The sequence below is a fragment of the Macrobrachium nipponense genome, chromosome 3 (genome assembly GCF_015104395.2).
Source record: "Macrobrachium nipponense isolate FS-2020 chromosome 3, ASM1510439v2, whole genome shotgun sequence".
Classification (NCBI taxonomy): Eukaryota; Metazoa; Arthropoda; class Malacostraca; order Decapoda; family Palaemonidae; genus Macrobrachium; species Macrobrachium nipponense.
This window is the reverse complement of record NC_087202.1, coordinates 121,442,254-121,467,614: the sequence shown is the minus strand read 5'-3', so window position 1 is coordinate 121,467,614 and position 25,361 is coordinate 121,442,254. Positions and strand designations below refer to the sequence as shown.

General features: G+C 39.9%; 1 protein-coding gene across 1 annotated transcript in view; it reads left to right on the top strand.

Moving 5' to 3' along the window:
- LOC135222013 (exportin-7-like) overlaps window positions 1-25,361 on the top strand; it is a 364,750-nt gene that overhangs the window by 10,912 nt on the left and 328,477 nt on the right. Inside the window, exon 2 of the mRNA XM_064260138.1 lies at window positions 4,033-4,279. Coding sequence (XP_064116208.1) covers window positions 4,033-4,279 — 247 coding nt within the window. The remainder of the gene's footprint in view (window positions 1-4,032; window positions 4,280-25,361) is intronic.

Sequence of the window (25,361 nt, the reverse complement as noted above, 5' to 3'; positions counted from 1 at the left end):
AAGAATAGACCTGTGGCCAGTGAGGAGAGAAAGCTACTAGGCCAGCTCAGCAACAGCAGCCCTTTCGAGGAGGCCCTCAGGCTAGATCCATCGCCAGAAGGAAGACAACGGAGAGAAGGGGAAGATCTGCCTTCCGTCCCTCTAAGAAGGGAAAATGAGAAATCTTTCCTCCAGACACCTGTAGGAGCCAGGTTACAGTTCTTTGCGGGAGCATGGGAAGACATAGGATCCGATCCTTGGTCGATGTCAATAATCAGAAAGGGTTATTATATCCCATTCAAGGACAGGCCCCCCTTGACAACATCACCGAGGGAACTGTCCGCCAGATACAGGGACCCTGTTCTGATGGATACTCTTCGTCAGATGGTGGAACAGATGTGGGACAAAAGAGCAATAGAACTGGTACTGGATCACAGCTCCGGGGTTTAACAATCGCTTTGTTTCTCGTAGCGAAAGCCTCGGGGGGGATGGAGACCAGTACTGGATGTAAGCTCGCTGAACAAATTCGTAGAACAACAGAAGTTCAGCATGGAAACGTCTGCTCAGTACTTGCAGCTCTCCGTCAAGGAGATTGGATGGCGTCCCTAGATCTTCAAGACGCATATTTCCACGTCCCCATTCACCATTCGTCGAGGAAATTCCTTCGTTTCATGTTCGATGGAAGAATCTATCAGTTCAGGGCCCTGTGTTTCGGCCTATCTACGGCTCCCCAAGTCTTTACAGACTTGATGAAAAATGTGTCAAAAAACAATCTACACATGAAAAGGGATAAACGTCTCCCTATACCTGGATGACTGGCTCATCAGGGCCAGGTCTCGAAAGCAGTGTTTGGAGGATCTGTCAACAATCCTGGAAATTGACGAAGAGATTTGGATTAATCGTGAACCTCGAGAAATCTCAGATGGTCCCCAGCCAGAACGTAGTCTATCTGGGGATTCAGATGGATTCTCGGGGTTTTCGAGTGTTTCCGTCTCAAGAGAGAATAAGGAAAGGCTGTGCCACAGTATTGAGGCTTCTAGAGAAGAGCGTACTTCAGCGAGGGAATGTTGAGCCTTCTGGGGACCCTTTCCTCGCTTGAACAGTTCTTTCCTTTAGGAAGATTACATCTCCGTCCGCTTCAGTTCTTCCTGAGAAGCAGTTGGAGCTGGAAGACAGGACAGCTCTCGAACACGTTTCCAATCTCATCGGAAATAAAAGATCAATTGAGGTGGTGGTTGACCCCTTAGAAGAAAACAAAGGAGTATCCTTGGAAGTACAGAACCCAAACCTGACATTGTTCTGAGACGCGTCGGAGACAGGTTGGGGTGCGACCTTAGTGTCCAAAGAAGTGTCAGGCACCTGGTCGGAAGAGCAGGTGTCATGGCACATAAATTGCAAGAAAGCTATTTGCAATTCACCTCGCGCTAAAGAGCTTCGAGCACATAGTCAGAGACAAAGTAATACAGATAAACTCCGACAATACAACCGCTCTGGCTTATGTCAAAAAACAAGGAGGAACTCACTCTCTCGCCCTATACGAACTAGCAAGAGATCTGCTGATTTGGCCGAATCAAAGGAACATGGTTCTTCTAACAAGATTCGTCCAAGGGGAGAGGAACGTGAGAGCGGACAGACTGAGCAGGAGGTTCCAGGTCCTTCCTACAGAATGGACCCTCCACTCGAGTCTGTCAGAGCGTTTGGTATCTTTGGGGGAAACCGCAGGTAGATCTATTCGCCACGTTTCCTCCAAAAGGATAGATACATTTTGCGCCTAGTGGAAGATCCCAGGGCTTATGCAATAGAGCGCCCTTCTCTGGACTGGTCAGGGCTAGATGTGTACGCTTTTCCCCCATTCAAGATACTGGGGAAGTAGTCAGAAAGTTTGTGGCCTCGAAGGGAACCAAGATGACTCTGATAGCCCCATATTGGCCATCCCGAATTTGGTTCACAGAGGTGATGGAGTGGACAGTGGACTTCCCCAGATCTCTTCCAAACAGGATAGATCTGCTCAAACAACCCCACTTCGAGAGGTACCATCAAAATCTATTCGCTCTTGCTCTGACTGCCTTTCGACTATCGAAGACTTGTCGGGAGCGAGAGGGTTTTCTCGCAAAGCGGCAAGCGCAATTGCTAGAGCCCGCAGAACATCTACTAGGCGAGTGTACCAATCGAAGTGGGAAGTTTTCAGAAACTGGTGCAGGTCGAAGAAGCTGTCCTCTTCCAATACCTCTGTAACCGAAATTGCGGATTTCCTTTTTTTTCCTGAGGGAAAAGTCGCATCTCTCTGTACCAACTATTAAGGGGTACAGAAGTATGCTTTCAGCAGTCTTCAGAAACAGGGGATTAGATTTGACGAATGATAAAGATTTGCACGACCTCATTCGCTCCTTTGAGTCGATAGCTATGTATATATCTGCCAGGTAAGTATGTATGAAACTTTATTGTATCATAACAATATCATATTCCTTTTTGGGTATTAATAAACCAAAACTTATTTATCATAATTTAATCATAAATGAAGATCCCTTTGCTCAAAGATTGTAGCCTGGGGCACTGTGTCAGGCGAGAAGGGCCACTTACGCAACACATACACACACACTCTCTCCTTCACTAACTCTGTTAATATCGCAGACATTATGATCTTTTGAACTTCTTTTTTTTTTAAAGCGAATTTTCTTCTTTCGTACATTAGCGAGATGTTTTGCTTGTCTTTTCCTCTTTGGCATGATGAAATTCTTGCCAAAACAAGGAAAAACAGAGGTGAAACTCAAACATGTATGCTCTCTCATGTTTCTGCTCGCAGTGAAGGCCGTGTAAGCATACCTTCCTGTCATGTGACTCATGGAATCTGTACAGACGCCATTGCTCATAATTTATTTGATGTTATCGAAATTTATGATAACAGAAGAAATAGTACTGCATTTTCTTGTACAGATCAATGTTTTTGGCTTGGCTTCGATTCCCGGGGGTGTGCCGATAAGTGGAAACTGCCATTAATTGAAACTCAGTGATTTGTGCCTTATTGCGCTGATAACCAGAACTTGTTCCGTTATGGCACTAGACTAGCCACATAAAACCGGATCAGGAATAACTGAGTCCCCGATAACTGGGGGGCTGCCTGTACTCGCTTTGGCAATACATTTAGAAGATTTTTCTGAGATGTTTCTCATGTCTCCTCTGCAAGGAGGGCATTGCATCTAAGCTGATGCAGAGGTTGTGAACATTTCTCCCTTCCAGCAGAAGTGCTCACTTCAGCATGACATAAGCTCGTATCACAAGAGTTAGATGGCGCACATTAGCACCTTATACCATTTGGCGCAGAGGCTCCAGTGGCTCGAGCGTCAGCACCAAAGCTCCCATAAGTACCCTGTATTATTATTGTATTATAAGATACTAACGTAGTGGTATGTGTTTTGGTTTGGAAATCAGCTAATGGCAAATAAAAGTTATAACTCAATTCTGAGTGAATTTTCTTGCTTCTATTTGGCATAAATGGATATATAGATACTTTACTTATATGAGACAAGTTCATTTTTCATTATATGATGAGTTTTTAAGTCGAAGTATAACTTTTTTTTCTTTCTTTCTTTCTCTGTAGAGTCAGTCCCCAGCTTACGATGGGAGTTCCGTTCTTGAGATGTCGTAAGTTGGAAAATCATAAAAAATCCTAAGAATAACCTTACTTTTAATGCTTTGGGTGTATTAAAACTGTAAATGCATATTTATTGCATTTTTCTCTTAAAAAATCTTCAAATATTGATAATTTTGCAATTTTGGAGTCATAAGCGCTGTAACCCTGGAACGTGCGTCGTAAATTTGGAAATAATTTCTGATGAATATAATTGTTGTAACCTCGGAATGTTATTAGCCAAACCTGTCGTAAGCCGGGGACTGCCTGCATTGGCAAATATGTTTTCTCCCCCTTTATCGACAGACATCAAAGTTGATGAAGTTGAGGGGAAGAAAATTCTTTCATAATAAACTTTGATATTTCCAGCAGTCATTTTTCTTCAAGTTGCTTGTATAGCTTTTTGTTTATTCTCTCTATTTTAGGAGGTGGTGAAGCTAGAGTTGTTGTGTAAACAGCTCCATGAAGCAAGTGATGGCGTGCGACGACAAGAAGCAGAAAAGGCCCTGGTGGAATTCCAGTCGGGTCGAAGTGCTGCTACACTCACTCAGTGCCAAATGTTACTGGATCGGGCTCAGTCATCATACTCCCAGTACTTGGCAGCAACCACTTTAACTAAATTGGTCTCTCGAAACCCATGTACGCTTTCTCTTCAGCAGAGAATTGATATCCGTAAGTAGCATGGTTCATCTTTCTCAAGTTTGTCGTATGTAGCATTTTCAGTTCTTGTTTTTTTATATCACCTTAAGCCTTTTCTCATTTGTAACAGCTATTATGTAATAGGTGTTTCTTCTGGGGTAGTTCAGTTTTTGTGATGTCCATCAGATGATCATTACTCGTGGGTTTTGTAAATACTGTACTTTAGTATATGGAATCCATTTAGCTAAAGAAATTTCTTCATCTTAGGTTACATGAATTTTGAATTGTTCTCTTAATTGTATTATCTAATCACATTAGCTCTGAGCCTTGAGGAGAATGTACAATATACAATGTTAGAGACAAATGTGATTACATTACTATTTCACCATACACTAGTAGGTTTTTTCTTTCCTTTGAAGAACCTTGCATCATTACTTCTTAATAAAAAAGTTTGGGATTTTATGAATTTTGCAAGAATTGTTTCATCTAAATGCATATAAAATAAATAACTCTGTTAAACATGAAAAAGATTGTATTGTATTGTTGAGTGACTATCCTCTTCCCCACATACTGAAAAAACAGTAATGGCATAAATATACTACGTATTTCTTTATTACATAAAAAAGCCTGATTATTGCCTGCCATCTTCTCGTTCAACAACCACATTCAGTCGGTTAATCAAAGAAAGCAATCTTGGCCACAGACATCTCAACATTCACAGTCTGTTGTAGGAAGTTGAGAGATACCCTGTGGCTTGAAGGTGTCTTAGAAACTGGTCTACTATTCTTTAAAGTAGTCATTGATCCTAAATTGATATTCTTGGCACTCATCCTCTCACTGTACTGGCCATTGAACTATAATTTTAAGTTGGTTGTTTTTATTGAATATTTTAATCATAGTTATGAAAATTAATTCATTCTAGTTATTGAATTATGGATAAAAAATTTGTAATAATCAGTGACTCCTTGTGAGCAATATTTACTAGTTATTGAAGGTACTTGTAATAGTTTTATGTGCAAACTCACATTGGTGTATAGAAGTTATTTTGTTTTATTTATTTTTTTCCACCTCAGCTTGAAAGATGAATAAAAACTCAAGTTCTACCCCAGAACAGTTGCATTACTGTAATGAAATTAAAATAGTGTATAAGATCCTTAAGCGGATTTAATACTAGGCTTAATATTGATCCTCATCATATTTGGGAAGCTAAGATTTTGTTATGTAAAAAAAAGAATGAAAACACTTAAAACATAATTGAGACAAAATTTGCGTGGCATGGATTGCTTACAGGTCAGATTTATGTATTTAAGGAAGTAACTTACCAAGTAATTATGTATGTAGCTAAGAATTTCTAGTACCAGCAGGGGTAGAAGGTAAACAACTTAGCAAATGAGCTCAGTTAATTTCTGCTGGCTTCCGACAAAGATTGTGAGAAGCAGCTCTTTAAAAATTTGCATATTAGTAAACATTACCTGTATAATTTATCTAGTCCTAAATCCTCAAAAATCAGACCAAAATTTACCACATAGGCAACCCTGTTATTTCCTACTGTGTCCGCCAGTGGTAACACTGCTGTTGACACTTACAAAACCTTCCCTTGAAAGTCAGTTTTTAACGAGTGCCCATGTTGTTTACATCACGGCCGCTCTTTATAAATTTCTGAAGCGTTTTGTGCCTTTAAAGCCCTCATTATTTGTTAATACGGCTTTATGTTATTGACCATTTATGAAATCACAAAATTAGTGAGTTAACTTTTGTTGCTATTGTTGCATATATTTTATTTTAATGTGCTTTTGCGCGACCTAGATTTACGTGATCTGTTCGATGGATAGTCAAGATGATTCAACTCTTCCTTCTAGCAACATCAGGAATTGCCCAGCTTGTGGGACAAGGATGAATAGCAGAGTATGAACCCCATGACATTTGTAACTCTTGTTGTGGACAGGTTTGTGTCTTGATGCCTCATTGCGACTTATGTAAGTCTTGATCTGAAGTAGATATGACAGCGTATGTTAAGCATCAAAGAACCGTGCAACATAAAAGATTGCTTTAGGAGAAAGAGAAATCGGTAGCTAGACCTGTATCTAATGATTTCCTTGACTTGTGCACCTATGGTTCTGGTTCTTTGGTTTCGGTACAACCAATAACTAATGAAGTTGTTTCTGATTTTGACTCGGTTTTTGGCGCTGGAAATTAGTTGGAATAAGAAATTTGCAACATTACAGCATAGTTTAGATAGAGACATTTCAGCAAAGTTTAACAAACTGTCAGAAAATTTTGAAGCAGCTTTTACTGGTATGTCAAACTATTTTTTAAATTCAATTTCAGCTCTTCGTCAGGTATCTGTTGACAGCACCCTGGGTAACGGTGCGACAGATACCCTGGCTTGTGAACCCCGTCGTAACGAAGGGGGGATCTGGTCTGGGCAGGTGCCTGATGATTCTTTACCCAATGTGTCCCCTGTTAGTCTTGTAACAGTGCCAAAGGGCGCTTATTTAAGAGAAGGAGGGAGGCGTATTAGTGTTAGACCCAAGACAGCTAGTCATCAGGATGTTACTTTGCGGGGAAGTTTCACTGTTAGGATCTGACGAAGATGATGACGACGTGGATTCGTGTGATATTATTGGTGTTTTGTAGAATGGTGTTCATGATGTCGAGTTCAAGAAACTTTTTTATTTAGTTTTGAGTTTTCCTCCTCAGGCGAGGCCTAAAGAGCAGAAGCAGCCTCTGCCTTGGTGTACTATTACGGAAGGGATTTTTCTTGATGGGTCTTCCCGGTCGCGGGAATTTTTGACGTTTTCCCTTGCTCAGAGGTTTGCAAGAGTGAGGGCGGACGTTGCTGCTAAATAGGTGATCGGGGAAGGGAAGAGGAAGCTCTCTTCTCTTCTATGACACCGGAGAGGAGTTTATCTGGGGGCGGATGATACTTCCTGATTTTGTCCGACTTTCGGGTTAACCTTTTGCTTTCCAAGGCTTCGGTCTTGGTCTCGGTCGAAGACTTTATTGCCATGGATTCTGTTATGAGCTCCTTGCAAGTCAAGGACTCCGGGTTTGCTCCTCCTGATGCTGCTGCTCTTTTTGAGAAATTTTGCTTGTCTGTTTCAATTGCTTCTGTATATCAGAACGAGCTTGCTGCTTTTAAGCAGGCCTTTCTCATTTCTCTAAGGCGTAACCTGTATTTGGCGCAGTTACCCTCTTCTGTTTTGGAGATTCAGAGAAATCGTTTATTGTCCTCTTCTCCTTTCAGCGGTTCCCATTTTTGTCTGTGCTTTCTGAGGTTTTGAAGGCACATAAAGGTGATGCCTCTTCCCAAGCTCACTGGGCCTTATTAAGAGCCTTTTCCTCAGGTTTTCCTCCCCTTTCTAAAAGGATTAAACGAAAGTTAATTGCCAGACTTGCACCTTCTGCTCCAGCTCAACAACCTCCTCCTTCTCTGGCTTGTTTTCCCGAGTACATCTCAGGTTTCTGGCACTGTGGCTTCCTTCTCTTGCACTCACCCTTTGAAACACAGGAGAGGTTCTTGGCATGGATCTAAGGGCAGAGGAAGAGCTCAACCTCCAGGAGGTCCTTCTTCTTCTTCCTTGTTTGGGCGTAAAAATTTTCGGAAGTAGGTGTCATTACCTCGCCCGGAGACCACAGTAGGAGCTTGTCTCTCTCGTCATTGATCAGCTTGGCAGGAGAGAGCTGTGGATGCTTGGGTGGTGGAGGTCCTGAAGGTAGGTTATGAGGTCACTTTTGTTTTGAGCCCTCCACTTTCCAATCATCCTCTCGAGTTCAGCAGTTATTCCCCTCACTCAATCAGGGGTCAAGCCTTGGAGAAGGAGCTTTTGGCCCTCTTGGAGAAAGATGCCATTGAGCGAGCTCCTCTTTCTCCCAGGTTTTACTTACGGGTGTTTGTGGTTCTAAGGCCTTGGGTACTTGGCGCCCCATCTTAGATCTTTCGGTCCTGAACAAGTTCATTCTAAAGTCCAAGTTCTGGATGGAGACGGTTCAGACTGTTCTTCCATCTGTCAGGAAGGGGGACTGGATGACTTCCATCGATCTGCAGGATGCTTATCTGCAAATCCCCATCCATTCAAAGAGCAGACCTTATCTGTGGTTTTTCACAGACTTGGGATTTTCCCAGTTCAAGACCCTTTGTTTCGTTCTCACCACTGCTCCACAGGTATTATCTTGGGCGATGGCTGCTGTTTTGGCTATTGTGCATCAGTTAAGAGTAAGGATGCATCGGTATCTGGACGGTTGGCTAGTCCAGGCTGACTCTCTAGAGAAATGTTGAATTGGGCATTTGGTCAACTTCGACAAGTCCAATCTAATCCCTTGCCAGATCATGACTTACCTGGGGATTGTTTTGAATTCCCAGATTTTGAGGGCTTCTCCCTCACAGAAATGGATAGACAAACTTCTAAGTCTGGCCGAAGAATTTCTGCCCCCTGTTATGCGGCCAGTCTCTTTGGAGGACTCATCCAACTGGTTCCCGGAGGTCATCTCAGAATTAGGTTCCTTAAGTCGACCCTTCTCCAGCCATGGGATTTCGTGTCCAAGGACGCAATAGTTGCCTCCTCTCCACAATGTCAGAAGGATCTCCGTTGGTGGATGCAAGTTCATCGCCTCGAGTCAGGGACATCTCTTGTTTCAGTTCTGCCAGACCTAATTTGGTCAGACACCTCGGATCAAGGTTGAGGTGCGCATCTGGGCTCCGAAGCTGCTTTGGGCCTTTGGTCAGAGGAAGAGAGGATCATGTCAGTAAATTGGAGGGAACTAAGGCCATTGTACCTAGACCTCCTTTCATTTCAGGATTAGCTGTTGAAGTCTGTTGTAGCGATCTTCATCGACAACACTACAGCAGTCTTGTACTTCAGAAACCAAGGAGGTACACAGTCGGACCTTCTCACTCAAGAAGCCCGATCAATCCTGTGTTGGGCGGAGACAGGAGGATTACGTTGGTCCCTGAGTTTATCCGGGGGCCATCACAATGTCTTAGCAGATGCTTTGTCGAGACCAAATGAAGTTCAAGGGTCGGAATGGACACTGCCAGGAAGTCTTTGACAGCCTCAGAAAGAAGTGGCCGGTCACAGTCAATCTGTTTGCCACCCTAAAGAATTTTTGTTGCCAGATCTTCTTCGCCCCTTACCAGTTTCCCCAGAGTGCAGGGACCGACACTGTGTTGCAGGACTCGGAGGGCCTTCAAGCATATGCATTTTCTCAGTTAGCTCTAGTAAGGTCAGTCTTCTTCAAAGTGAAGGTGATCAGAGGCTCCACATGCTTCATCTTCATGCTTGGAGACTGTCAGGAGATTCTCCAAGCATGAAGGGTTCTCCTCCAGAGTGGCTCGACAGTTGGCTCTTGCCAGACAACAATCAACTAGAGTAAATTATCAAGCTAAATGGTCGGTTTTCAGACGTTGGTGTAGGTCTCAAGGGCATTCAATTTCTAGACCTTCCTTACCAAAAATAGTGGAGTTTTTAGTTCATGTACATCATGACGGGCCTGTCACCTTCGTCCATGAAGGGTTATAGGTCGATGCTTTCGTATGCTTTTAAGGCGAGGTTCCCTGAAATCTTTAATGTCATTTGAGATTTGATTCGATCGTTTTCCCTATCTAGACCCAGTCCGCAGTGTTCTCCTCCAATATGGGACATTAATAATTAAAGTCCTTCAAGCCTTGATGTTCCCTCCGTTTGAGCCTCTGAATACGGCCGATTTTAGGGACCTCTCTTCTAAGACACTCTTCCTTGTCTCACTGGCTACAGCCAAGAGGGTGGGTGAACTGCAAGCACTCACTTTTCTGGTTGCCAGATCTAGACAAGATATGATTTTGTCATACCTTCCCGAATTTGTCGCTAAGACTGAATCGTCTGATACTCCCATTCCTAGCTCTTTCATTCTGAAGTGGTTAATTGACTTTGTTGATAATTTGAATGAGGAATTAGTTCTTTGCCCTGTTAGAGTGCTCTTGTGCTATTTACGTCGCACGAAGGACATTCAGGGTTGTCCCCGTCATCTGTTTGCATCAACCCGAAATGTCAAGAGACTTGTCAAAGAATTGGTGTTTCCTTTTTCCCCAGAGATCTTATTGTTAAAACTGGCGGTTCGGTTGCCCATGAAGGCCAGGGGCGGAAAGCACACAGTATTAGAGCAGTCGCTACATCTGTAGCTTTTATGAAGAACGTCTTTGTCACCAAGGTACTTGAGGCAATGACTTGTTGTTCTAATTCTGTTTTTGCCTCGTTTTACTTGAGGGATGTATCTCTAGTTCTAGGTGACCTGCGTTCTTTGGGTCTGTTGGTGACGGCAAGATAGGTCGTCAGTCAGGAGAATTAGGCAGTCTTCCTGTTTTACATTTTGTTGCTACCCGTATCTTATTTTTGTTGTTGTTGTTGTTTTTTTTATTTTTTTTATTTTTTTTTGCATTATAACTTTTGGAGTTTTTTTGATTTAGTTATAATGGAAATTAGGCAGTTTGGTATTTATAGGTGTTTTTGATGACATAAAGACTGGCCACGTTGATGATTCACGCTGCTTCCATTGTCAGTCTGATATTGGATCAGCCACTGGGTTGTCGGCACTGGTGACTACACTTCTCAAAGTCAATGCTGACTTAGGACTAGCCACTGGTTCGCCTGTCCTGATGACTCATGCTTCTTCCATTGCCTGTCTGGACAGTGAATTAGTCAATGGGTCTTATGCTGTCATTTGGTGACTTGTTCACCATCTGCTTTTTGTCTCTCCTGTTTTCTTGGAGTCAGACACTCACGCGAGATCAGGCGACATTTAGTAGCTGAGTTTCTTGTTGATGAAATCAGTTTTGTTGTTACACACACTGATGATCGCTTAACATGAGACCAGTTTGGACTGTCAGGCACTCATCCTCCGTGACTGAGTTGCCTTTCGCTCTGCGCTCCTTTCTCTTGGCACCAAAAAGCTCGAGTCAAGAGTTGCTCATGAGACGATATTGCTGCTGGCGACTTTGGGTTGCGTTGATACACCCCCAATGTTCGCCTAGCTTTGAATCGCCCCCAGGCAGTCCAGGCACTCATTCGGGAAAATAACCTACTCCTTTATCTCAGCGCCAGACATTCGTGAAAGAGCAGGGGTCGCTGGTGGTTTTAGTGATTATTGAAGTCATCAGGGTGTAGCCTTGCTGTCCTAAATGTTGTCCTGACTTGTCACTTGGTTGGTTATCTGACTTGTACAGACGGACTGACTATGCAGTTACTCTTTGTCCTTTACCTACCGCATACAGATGGACTGACTATGCACTTACTCTTTGATCTTTACTACTGTAGTTCGGCTGCATTATGGTGGGAGATTTAGAGAGTTCTTAGTATCTTAGACTTGGGTTGAGCTATGAACTCAGCATATGGTTTATATTTCTTTGTTGTTTTTATGTCCTTTTATTATTTTTCTTTTTCTTCCTTTTCCTTTAATTTGATTAGGTTGGTTCCTCCTATTCTGCCCAAAAGGGAAATTTTATTCAGATTCCCTCCTTCTTTTCAATGTGGTTGTAAATTGGGCTAGATAAATTATATTAACCCTTAAACGCCGAAGCGGTAAAAAAAAAAATGTCTCCCGAGTGCCGGAGGTGTTTCAGAGTGAGCACGGAAGCGGAAAAAATATTTTTTTCAAAAAATCACAGCGCGCTTAGTTTTCAAGATTAAGAGTTCATTTTTGGCTCCTTTTTTTTGTCATTGGCTGAAGTTTAGTATGCAACCATCAGAATGAAAAAAATTATAATTATCATATATGAATAATGCGATATATGATAGCGCAAAAACAAAATTAAATATATAATTGTATTCAAATTGCGCTGTGCGCAAAACGGTTAAAGGTAACAAGTTACTTTTTTTTCGTTGTAATGTACACTAAATTGCAATCACTTTGGTATATAACACATTGTAAAACGATAAAAGCAACACAGAGAAAATATTATCACAAAATAATGCATGAATTCGTAACGCTCGGACGTAAACAATATTTTTTTCAAAATTCACCATAAAATCTAAATATTGTCGTAGAGACTTCCAATTTCTTTCAAAATGAAGACAAATGATTGAATATTACTATACTGTAAGAGTATTAGCTTACAAATGCAGTTTTCGACCATATCTGACGAGTTGAAGTTGACCGAATGTCGAATTTTTTTTATATATTTTTTATATGCAATTATTTCGGAAATAAGAAAAGCTACAACCTTCAAATATTTTTCGTTTTATTCTACATGAAATTGCACACATTTTCATATATAAAACTCTATGAAATGCCTAATATGAAACGGAGCAAATATTCCACGGAGGGAAGGAAAATTTTTTTTTTTTAAATTCACCATAAATCTAAATATTGTGCTAGAGACTTCAAATTTGTTTCAAGATGAAGATAAATGACTGAATATTACTAGACTGTAAGAGATTTAGCTTACAATTGCATTTTTCGACCATTTTGGTAGAGTCAAAGTTGACCGAACGTGTTTTTTCTATTTATCGTGATTTATATGCAAATATTTCAAAAATGAGAAAAGCTACAACCTTCATTTATTTTTTGTTGTATTCTACATGAAATTGCGCACATTTTCATATATAAAACTTTATGTAACGGCTAATTTAAAGTGGTGCAAACATTTCCACAATCGCACGTATGATTATTTTGGAAGAGTTACCGCGCGGACGTAAAGAAAATGTAATTTTTTTCATAAATTCACCATAAATCGAAATATTGTGCGAGAGACTTCCAATTTGTTGCAAAATTAAGGTAAATGCTTGAATATTACTTGAATATAAGCGTTTTAGCTTACAATTGCGTTTTTCGACCATTTCGGTAGAGTCAAAGTTGACCGAAGGATGAAATTTTTCACTATCATTTTTTATATGAAAATATTTCAAAATTGGTAAAAGCTACAACCATGGGTTGTTTTTAGTTGTATTGTGCATGGAATTGCGCACATTTTCAAATATAAAACTTTATGTAACGGCTAATTTAAAATGGTGCAAACATTACCACAATCGCACGTATGATTTTTTTCGGAAGAGTTACCGCGCGGACGTAAGGAAAAGGTTTTTTCATAAATTCACCATAAATCGAAATATTGTGCTAGAGACTTCCAATTAGTTGTAAAATTAAGGTAAATGATTGAATATTACTAAAATATAAGAGTTTTTAGCTTACAATTGCTTTTTTCAACCATTTCGGTAGTCAAAGTTGATAGAAAGGTTGAAATTCTGGCACTCATCGTTATTTATATGAAAATATCTCAAAACTGATAAAAGCTACAATCATGAGTATTTTTTTGTTGTATTCTACATAAAAATGCACACATTTTCATATATAATACTCCATGTAACGGCTAATTTAAAATGGTAAAAAAATTATGTCAAAGTGACGAAATAATTTCCGAAATGTGTCACAGATACTTTTTAGTGCGGCAAGAAAGAAATTCGCCCTTGCGCGCCTGCGTAACGATTGTAAACAAAACAACACCTTGATCCGTGAACTCCCAGCATCCCCCAAGGCGCGTGATGCAAAAGTTTTAGGCTGGTAGGCCTATAAGTATTTTTCCGCGAATTTAAAAAAAAACTTTTGTAAGTCGACGTAAAATACGTCCAGTCGGCAGTAAAGTGTTAAGGTGATGTTCGTTAATATGGAATTTTTATAATAAAATTAATATTAATAATACCTATATAATTTATCTAGTCCTACCCATCCAACCCCACGATCTGCCTATCACAACTGATTTTCAAGGGAAGCGTTTGAAGTTTTTTCACTTTTTTTCACCAACGAAGTCTTGACTCAGGAGAGACATATACCTGAAACTAGCAAGGGTTGCAGGACACAGTTGACATATGCTAAGTGCAACGCACATACGGTAAGTAGGAACTGTAGGGGTCAAAGTTGCTTTCCAGAATTACGATGTTCTGAATGTGTTGGCTGGGATGAGAAGCAATGGAAGGTTTTGTCTTCTCATATTTCCAAATTAGAGAAAAGTAGGTCACATAAGCCAACTGCTAGATATGAAAGATCTTTAGCTAGCCAGGAATCTTTGGAATCCTCCTCAGATCTACCTGTTATTTTTCTGTATTGTCCTAATCCAAGTCTCTCATCCCGTGTTTCCGAACCCATTGCCATTGCCAGCCTGAAAGCGAGGTTCGTACGTAAATTTAAGTTGCCAGCTGACTCTATGGCTCATTTGAGGGAATCAGTTCGTGTTGTTCTCAATCGAGAGAAAAGTGCAGAATTGGTGGAGGAGCTGGCTGTCCGTCCTGCTGATTCTCTGGGCAGAGGTCATTGACATACTCCCCCGCACCTGGAAGAAGTTATACCAGAGGCCAAAGGGAAGTTAGTGGGGCCTGCCCCACGCAGTCAGCCTCTCAGTCGCACCTGTTGGTGTTTCCCATGTGGCGAAAAACAGCCATTGGAAAGGTGTCTTGAATAGTGTACATAATTATCTTCCAGTTTGGATGCTTCCAGTCCCAAGAAATGGCGCTCATGGCATGGCAGTGATAGATCTAGGGCACTGAGAAGGTCTGCAGAGAAAGTTTCTTGCACTCCTCAGGTACCCACAAAGAAGGTTAAAGACTTGAAGCCCTCCTGCAGTATCTGGGATAGTCCAGAGACTTTTTCCTCTGAAGGTTCTCCAGGTCAGTGTAAGCGCTTTGGTTCATTGTGCCAATTAGCACCAGTGTCGACTTCTGGTTCTCAAGCAGTTCCAGTTAGTGTATGCGCCCCTGAGCGCATAGTTCCTTTTAGCTCTTTTGCACCTGAGTGACCAGTGTCAAAATAGAATATTGTGTATCCTTTAGTAGCTCCCGAATGCCCACTTGCTTCTGCTACTGAGTGTGCAGTGCTTCCCGATTTCTCTTTGGCGTCAGAGCGCCCATCGGTGCATAAGCTCCCTCTGGCGTACAAGTGCCCATCGGCATATGAGCTCCCTCGGCTGCACGAGTGCCTATTGTTGCATGAACCACTTAATTCAGCTAAGCTCCCTTTGGCCTCAGAACCACTGGCGCCTGAGTGCCCTCTGCACTGGTGCCTGCGGGAGAGGAGGATCATATCGCTGAGGATTCAAAACCCCCGACTGCTTATGGATCCCTTTTGTAGTATTTTGTTAAAAGTTATCCTAACTTTATCAAACTAGCAGCCCCGACTTCACCTGCATTCATGTTCCAGATGATTAGTGTTCCTTCAGTCTTTTCTAAACTCCCTCGTATAGTACTTTCAACTTCGGCCAAGAAGGCCATGAATGAAGTTGTTGCCAAACCACCCTAAGTCAAGAATCCCATCACATTGACTACATACTCTCTCGGCTCAGAGAAGTATTCCGCTCTTGCCAAAGAGGTGTCTGCTGTCGTTCTGAAAGAGACTATAGAGAGTGGAAAATCTTCAATCCGAAGGCTTTCACAACCGCCTGTATGTGGTAGCAAAGGCATCAGGTGGGTGGAGGCCAGTACAGGATGTCAGCTCTGAAAGCCTTCGTAAGGAAGACAAAATTCAAAATGGAGGCAAACCGATCGATTCTTGCTTCCATTCATCAAGGGGAGTGGATGGTATCTATACCCATAGATATGCAAGATGCATATTTTCATGTCCCCATTCATCCTGAGTCGAGGAAATATCTCAAGTTTGTCTTCAGAGGCCAGGTACAGGTAGTCTCTGGTTATCGGCAGTCTCTGTTTATAGTGATCCGGTTGTATGGTGCTTGTCCAGCGCCATAACAGGCTGACTTTCAGTTATTGGCACCATTAACAGAAACTCGTCGCCATAAGCGCCATAAATCGCTGGGTTTCGGTTAATGGTGGTTTTTGCTTATCAGCACCCAACCAAGAACGGAAACCCCCCCCCATAAAGGGATTGCCTGTATTTCAGTTTTGTGCCCCTGTTTTGGTCTCACAATGGTACCACAGGTTTTCACTCGGGTTCTCTCTCCTCCAGTAGGTTGGCTCCATCTTGTGGGAGTCACCATGCTCTTCATCTCAACGAATGGCTCCTTTGCTTGACATCACTCATGCTGCATGGGATGTCTGCAGAAGAACTTAACATTGGCTCAACAAGAGTTAGGTCTCCTGATCAATCTGCAAAAGTCTCAACTAGTTCCATCCCAATGGGTAGTCTATTAAGGGACGACTCTGGACTCTTTGTTTTCAGGCTTTTCCCTCCTCCAAAAGTGTATACTAGTCGTGTTCAAACAATGGACAAATTCCTATATCTCTAGGAGTGCTCAGCCAAGAATTGGGTGAGCCTCCTCGGAACCCTGTCCTCCATACAGCAATTTGTTCCTCTTGGGAGGTTGCACTTAAGAGTCTTGCAGTTCTTTCTTAGAAATGGAACAGGAAAGAGTTCTCGGATGACTTAGTGTCCCAGATTCCAAAGGGGATAAATGAACATCTGTGTTGTTGGAGATCAGAAGAAGGACTTCTTATAGGAAAGTCCCTCTCGCCTCTAAACCCAGACCTCAGTTTCTATGCAGATACATCCAACGTTGGCTTGGGGAGCTCTGATAGGGAACAGAGAGATCTCTGGAATGTGGACATTACAGCAGAGGCCTGGCATATCAACCTAAAAGAGTTTAAAGCCGTAACCCTGGGTCTTCAAAGTGTTTGCATTGGAAGCCCGAGACAAGGTATTGGCTATACGTTCGGACAACACAACAGCCTTCACGTTCGTTTCCAAACAAGGGGAACCCATTCCTCTCTTAGCGAGGCTGTGAAAGGCCTTCTTCTTTGGGCCAAAGAGAACCATACTAAGTTGGTGACAAGGCTTGTTCAGAGAAAATTGAACGTGTTTAGCAGACTAATCCAGCCACTCCAATCAAGTCATTCCTATGGAATGGACCCTTAATCCAGCAGTCTGCAAGTGTATAGAAATTTTTAATAATATTTAGATAAATTATTATAATTCATATACAGATTTTTAAAGACATTAAACTATTTTTAATATATATTACTCCATTCATTGAAATTCATATTTTTAATTTATTTATTAGTCACGTCTAATTTTATGAATCATTTCTTTCACTAATTCATTCATTCATTTACCATAATTAAACTTATTTAACCTTCATTACGGCACTGAATGGCCTTCTTGGCCCCAGTGCCTGGGCTTTAGCCCTAAATATCATACATCCATCCATGCTCCTGGAGTGGTCACAAAAGTTGTACTCATTTTCTCACTTTGGAATGATAAGAGAGGTTCACAAGAAGTTCCAGACTCACCGAAACATCTCATCTCAGAAAAATCTCAATGATCCTCATTGTCCTATTCTGGCCTTTCATAGAATGGTTTCCAGACCTAATCAGTCAGTCAGCAGATTTTCCCAGATTACTCCCCCAAAAAACAAAAACTGCTCTGACAACCACACATAATGAGGTTCCATCAAGGGTTATCTATGCTGGCTCTGACAGAGTTGGCAGCAGAGGCGATATCAAAATGTAGATGTCAATAGTCCTCTTATGTCTACCAAAACAAATGGTCTATTTTCAGGTCTTGGTGCAGAAGAAACCAAGTCTCTTCTTCTCAAGTGACTGTAACTGAGATCACTGATTTTTCTGTACCTAAGTAAGTCGAGAGGATTATCTATAACCGTTAAAGGGTACAGGGCCATGTTTGTCTTCTAATCAAGACTTAACAGACTTTATTAAATTTTTCGATACATGCAAACATAAGGAATCTTAACGAAATCCCTGCAATCTGGACGTAATACTAAAATGTTTGTCTGGCCCTCCATTCGAACCCCTGGCTTCTTGTTCTCTTAGGAATCTAACAAGGAAAACCTCTAACCATTTTTCTGATAGCTTTGACCTCAGCCAGAAGGGTAAGTGAAATTCAAGCCTTAGATAAAAGGATTGGGTTCTCCAACTGGGATACCTTTAGTTTCATACTAAACCTGGGCCTCGGTCTTTTACAATTAATGACTTGTCTGACATGATGGGTCTAGATGAAGAGGAGAGGTCTCTTTCCCCGGTGAGACCGCTCAAGTTCTACCTTTGCATGACTGAAGAACTTAGAGGGTTCCTTAACCGAACCCTCTCATCTTCTCTCCGAGAATGCTCTCTCATTTCTCCGGAGATCTCATTTGTGAGGCCTATTTGTATGTTGAAGAAGTGTTACCTGTTCTGAAGTGAAGGGACATGAGATTAGTTTGGTGGTTACTTCTTTGGCCCTCAGGTATAACCTTGTTTTAACTTCCATTGGGTGGTGGTGTTTTTTTAAATTATTGGGGTAGGTTGTTTTGGTATTCTGGTATCATGATTTTTTTAATGGTACTGTGGCCAGGGCAGGGGCAGTGTCTGTGCTTTACTAGCACTTGGAGAGGCCCTTGCTGTAAGGCTCCCTCTGTGTAGTAGGTGACCCTTGATGGGGATATCTGTCTACACCAAAAACAAAATCGTTAGAGCGATTTTCATATTTCAGCTGCCAGTACTAGAAACTCTTAGCTATGTAATTACTTGTTAACCCTCTTACGCCGAGTGGACGTATTTTACGTCGACATTTTTTGTCTCCCGTGTGCCGACTGGACGTATTTTACGTCGACTTACAAAAGTTTTTTTTAAAAATTCGCGGAAAAATACTTATAGGCCTTCAAGCCTAAAACTTTTGAATCACGCGCCTTGGGGGATGCTGGGAGTTCACGGATCAAGGTATTATTTTGTTTACAATCGTTACGGAGGCACGCAAGCGCGAATTTCTTTCTTGCCGCACTAAAAAGTATCTGTGACACATCTCGGAAATTATTTCGTCACTTTGACATAATTTTTGTACCATTGTAAATTAGCCGTTACATGAAGTATTATATATGAAATGTGTGCATTTTTATGTAGATATTTTCATATAAATAACGATAATTGCCAAAATTTCAACCTTCGGTCAACTTTGACTCTACCGAAATGGTCTAAAAACGCAAATGTAAGCTAAAACACTTATATTTTAGTAATATTCAATCATTTACCTTAATTTTGCAACTAATTGGAAGTCTCTAGCACAATATTTCGATTTATGGTGAATTTATGAAAAAACTTTTTCCTTACGTCCGCGCGGTAACTCTTCCGAAAAAAATCATACATGCGATTGTGGTAATGTTTGCACCATTTTAAAATTAGCCGTTATATAAAGTTTTATATATGGAAATGTGCGCAATTTCATGCACAATACAACTAAAAACAACCCATGGTTGTAGCTTTTATCAGTTTTGAGATATTTTCATATAAATAACGATAATTGCCAAAATTTCAACCTTAGGTCAACTTTGACTCTACCGAAATGGTCGAAAAACGCAATTGTAAGCTAAAATGCTTATATTATAGTAATATTCAAGCATTTACCTTCATTTTGCAACAAATTGGAAGTCTCTAGCACAATATTTCGATTTATGGTGAATTTATGAAAAAATAACATTTTCTTTACGTCCGCGCGATTGTGGTAATATTTGCACCATTTTAAATTAGCTGTTACATAAAGTTTTATATATGAAAATGTGTGCAATTTCCTGTAGAATACAACCAAAAATAATTGAAGGTTGTAGCTTTTCTCATTTTTGAAATATTTGCATATAAATGACGATAAATAGAAAAAAAACCACGTTCGGTCAACTTTGACTCTACCGAAATGGTAAAAAAACGCAATTGTAAGCTAAAACTCTTACAATCTATAATATTCAGTCATTTATCTTCACCTTGAAACAAATTCGAAGTCTCTAGCAAAATATTTAGATTTATGGTGAATTTTAAAAAAAATCTTTCCTTCCCTCCGCGCGCGGATTCTCCGCCACAAATCTCCGAAATGCATACGTCCCATTCTTGGAATATTTGCTCTGTTTCATATTAGACATTTCATAGAGTTTTATATATGAAAATGTGCGCAATTTCATGTAGAATAAAACTAAAAATATTTGAAGGTTGTAGCTTTTCTTATTTCCAAAATAATTGCATATAAAAATATATATATAAAAAAATTCGACATTCGGTCAACTTTAACTCATCAGATATGGTCGAAAACTGCATTTGTAAGCTAATATTCTTACAGTTTAGTAATATTCAATCATTTGTCTTCATTTTGAAAGAAATTGGAAGTCTCTAGGACAATATTTAGATTTATGGTGAATTTTTTTTTTAAATATTTGTTTACATCCGCGCGTTACGAATTCATGCATTATTTTGTGATAATATTTTCTCTGTGTTGCTTTTATCGTTTTACAATGTGTTATATACCAAAATGATTGCAATTTAGTGTACATTACAACGAAAAAAAAAGTAACTTGTTAACTTTAACCATTTTGCGCACAGTGCGATTTGAATACAATTATATATGAAATTTTGTTTTTGCGCTATCATATATCGCATTATTCATATATGATAATGATAATTTTTTTTAATTTCTGATGGTTGCATACTAAACTTCAGCCAATGACAAAAAAAGAAGCCAAAAATGAACTCTTAATCTTGAAAACTAAGCGCGCTGTGATTTTTTGAAAAAAATATTTTTTCCGCTTCCGCGCTCACTCTGAAACACCTCCGGCACACGGGAGACCTTTTTTTTTTTTACCGCTTCGGCGTAAGAGGGTTAAGTATACATCAAATCTCATTTTATTATGATGATATAATTTTTTGTATAGGGCAACTCCTATCAGTTGGATCTGTAAGGAAATCAGTCTTACAGTTTTGATTCAAATCATGATGAATGTTTTGCATTATGTACTGGAGCTTTCAAGTCATCTTGTTACAAATCTGTACAACCTGAAAGTAGGGAGCCACCTTTATGTGTGCTCTGGGACCTTTACAGGCAAGGCTGGCTTCAGTCTCCGTTTAGGCTATTGCTAACGATGCCCTACCTCATTTACATATTATTCAACACCATAGATGGCTGTGGAATTGAAGATATATTAGAGGTTCTGCAGGGAGTGTATGATGCTGTTTAACTAATAAAGTTGGATTTTAGGTGGTGCTTAGATGCTGGACATCTTGGAGTTCTCTTGCTCTCTTCAGCAGAACTGTTTCATGCATGTATCCAACCCCATGGTCCCTAGCCTTTTTCTCAAAGACATGGTTAAAAAATGGTGGTTGGGGTGGGGTCACTATTAATTTGGGTGCTTCAGCCTTGATAACTCCATCTGCCTGGTCCACCCTCTGCCTGGATTTTAAATTCTTCCTTGAGTCACTTAAAGATATATCATGCCACAGTGCTATCAGGCTTTGTGTTGCCCCATAGAAATTATCCCTGTTCTCGTCACCATTTTTCTGACACTGTCTTGCAGCTCCAGTTACCCTTTAGGAATGGAGTTAAAGCTGATCCATTTATAAGTTATGTAATTGAGATGACAAAAGAGTTTTCAGCCTTGCTGTTCTCTATCTGATCTCTTCATCAGCCTGTCTAGTCCTGTCTCCATAGATTTTGGAGGGTTTACAAGGCTACTGGCAAGGAACCTTGGATCCTATAAGTTCTGTGTTAGGGTTCCACCATCCCTTTCTAGAGATGAACCCTCCCAAATTGTCTGGATTAGTTGAAAATCTATCTTCAATCTGTCTTGCAGAAGGGAACATTAGAGAATAGTGAATATTGCCTAGGAAAAGAGAATGGAGATTACTCACCGCAACTTGGTAACTATTCGTAGGGGCATTTCCCTTCAAGCAGGAATATCTGCTGCTACATGTTTTCTGAATTATAACCAAAGATGAGAAAACCATAGTGCTACCTCTCCCACAAAGAAGCAAATATTTAATGAATTCACATAATATTAAACCAATTTTCCATCCAGCAATGGAATTCCCTCCACCCTGGACTTTGAAAAGAGTAAAAATATGTACTGCTCTATCATATCTACTTAAAAGAAATATGGCAAACACTGAAATGTACTGCCAACATGCATTGGAGCACATCAGAAGAAAGGGAGATCTACTCATGATCTATACAGATGGATCAAAGAGCAACACTGGAGTAGGAGATTCAGCATTCTCAAAAGATAAGTCTTTCCCCAATATCATCAGTATGCACAGCTGAACTCGCAGCCATACGAATAGCACTAGACATAATATCTGAGAAGAGAGCAATTTCCGCCATAATTTTCAGTGATTCACGAAGTGTTATTGATGCTATAAACAAATACAAGTCTACAAATCACCTTGTACAAGAAATCCCAATAAAAATACACCAACTCGTTCAATCGGGACTATTAATGAAAATATGTTGGATTCTAGCACATGTGGGAATTGAAGTTAAATGAAAAAGCAGATACAGCTGCCAAAATAGCTTGCACTATTCAATCAGCAATGACACATGCCCCAGTATCAGACTGGATAACCTCAATTAAGCCTCTAATATGTCAAGACTGGCAAATAGATTGGACATCAGTGCCAACTACAAACAAATTGACAAATATAAAAAGTGAAGTTAATTCATGGATGTCATCATTTCAGAAAGAAAGAGCAAAAGAAGTGTTACTAACAAGACTACATATAGGCCATACTAGATTTTTGCACGATCATTTGATGTCAAATCCACATCCAGACCCAATGAAATGTAGTAGTGCATGCCAGACACCAATGACTGTCCAACACTTATGAGTAGATTGTCCAATTTGGAACAATAAAAGAAACTTTTATTTGCAAAACATGGCGTAGAAAGGCATTTTTGATGAAGGCAAAGATTTTGTATTTAATAGGATCATCATGTTCCCAAGTAAAACTGGTTTCCTGAATAAAATCTCTATCTATCTCTCTATCTATCTATCTATCCAGGATTAATTCCTGAAAAACAGCCTGAGAAGAGCCGTTGTTAGGCTCAGAGGTCTGGATAAACGAGTTCACTTCAGGGTGTGATGTCCCTGCCTACATGAGTCAGGGTAGATGAGAGTTTTTAGCCTGGCGGGCAACATTTCTAGGAGAAGAACACTCCAAATTCAAACCAGTTGATAGAAGGGAACATTAATCCTTGGTATGCAACTCTTCTTAGAGAAGGTTACTCCAAATACAAACCTTGTTTACCAACCTTGGACTGTCATATCCTGACCAAATGTCAGTGGAAAAAGTTCTGGAAGCAGCTGGTTGACAAGATTGAGCCAGCACACCTGGAAATGTAAATAACTTCACCAGGTTTGCCACAACAACTGGAGCAGGGCAGTCGGCATAGATTTAGAAAGTACAAAAATCCTTTATGAAAAGATTAGGTGGCCTTCCTTGGTCTTTGATTCGAGTTCCCTTGCTTGAGGGTACAATCGGGCATTTATTCTCATTCACTTTTCTATTTTTTCTAAAAGTGTGTAGTACAGGCTGATGAGGATGCAAAAGTTGCTTGATTATCAGGGGAGCACCTTCTTTACCCAATCTTTTCCTTCAAGGCTTTTCGTAATTTCTAAATCTATGCTGACTGCCCTGCCCCAGTTCTTTGTGACAAACCTGGTGGTCCCTCCGTATTCGCAGGGGATGTGTACCAAACCCCTCTGTGAATAGTGGGAACCCCTACAATAATGCTTAAAACCTCCTATTTTGTTAGTTAAAAACTCTAGAAAAACCCACTAAAATTTTTTATAGTACTTGGTTTTTTTAAGTTTTATCACAAAAAGTGCATTTTATGATGAAATTGATGAAAAAAAACAGGAGTTTGTGGATATTTCTCATTGAAAAATACCGCTAATATGTGAATTTTCCGTGATCAATGCGGGGGGGAGGGGAATGTTCCAGAGAGAAATCCGCGAAACCGGAGAACTCAAATACAGGGGGGTCCACTGTACTTATTTTTCTGTAGATTTTTATATTTATGTTGTTACAAGTGTATTTTTTAAGTTTTGTTAAGTGTAATTCTTTAGGAACATTGAGCTACACCTTGGGCCTGCTCCTCATTAACCCTTAAACGCCGAAACGGTAAAAAAAAAAATGTCTCCCGTGTGTCGGAGGTGTTTCAGAGTGAGCGCGGAAGCGGAAAAAATATTTAAAAAAAAAAATCACAGCGCGCTTAGTTTTCAAGATGAAGAGTTCATTTTTGGCTCCTTTTTTTATCATTGGCTGAAGTTTAGTATGTAACAATCAGAAATGAAAAAAATTATCATTATCATATATAAATAATGCGATATATGATAGCGCAAAAACGAAATTTCAAATATAATTGTATTCAAATCGCGCTGTGCGCAAAACGGTTAAAGGTAAAAGTTGTACATTGCAATCATTTTGGTATATAACACATTGTAAAACTATAAAAGCAACACAGAGAAAATATTATCACAAAATAATGCATGAATTCGTAACGCGCGGACGTAAACAAATATTTTTTTTTAAAATTCACCATAAATCTAAATATTGTCCTAGAGACTTCCAATTTCTTTCAAAATGAAGACAAATGATTGAATATTACTATACTGTAAGAGTATTAGCTTACAAATGGAGTTTTCGACCATATCTGACGAGTTAAAAGTTGACCGAATGTCGGTTTTTTTATATATATATTTTTTATATGCAATTATTTTGGAAATAAGAAAAGCTACAACCTTCAAATATTGTTTCGTTTTATTCTACATGAAATTGCGCACATTTTCACATATAAAACTCTATGAAATGCCTAATATGAAACAAAGCAAATATTCCGAGAATGGGACGTACGCATTTCGGAGATTTGTGGCGGAGAATCCGCGCGCGGAGGGAAGGAAATTTTTTTTTTAAAATTCACCATAAATCTAAATATTGTGCTAGAGACTTTGAATTCGTTTCAAGATGAAGATAAATGACTGAATATTATAGACTGTAAGAGTTTTAGCTTACAATTGCGTTTTTTGACCATTTCGGTAGTCAAAGTTGACCGAACATGGTTTTTTTTCTATTTATCGTGATTTATATGCAAATATTTCAAAAATGAGAAAAGCTACAACCTTCAATTATTTTTTGTTATATTCTACATGAAATTGCGCACATTTTCATATATAAAACTTTATGTAATGGCTAATTTAAAATGGTGCAAACATTACCACAATCGCATGTATGATTTTTTCGGAAGAATTACCGCGCAGACGTAAAGAAAATGTTATTTTTTTCATAAATTCACCATAAATCGAAATATTGTGTTAGAGACTTCCAATTTGTTGCAAAATGAAGGTAAATGCTTGAATATTACTAGAATATAAGCATTTTACCTTACAATTGTGTTTTTC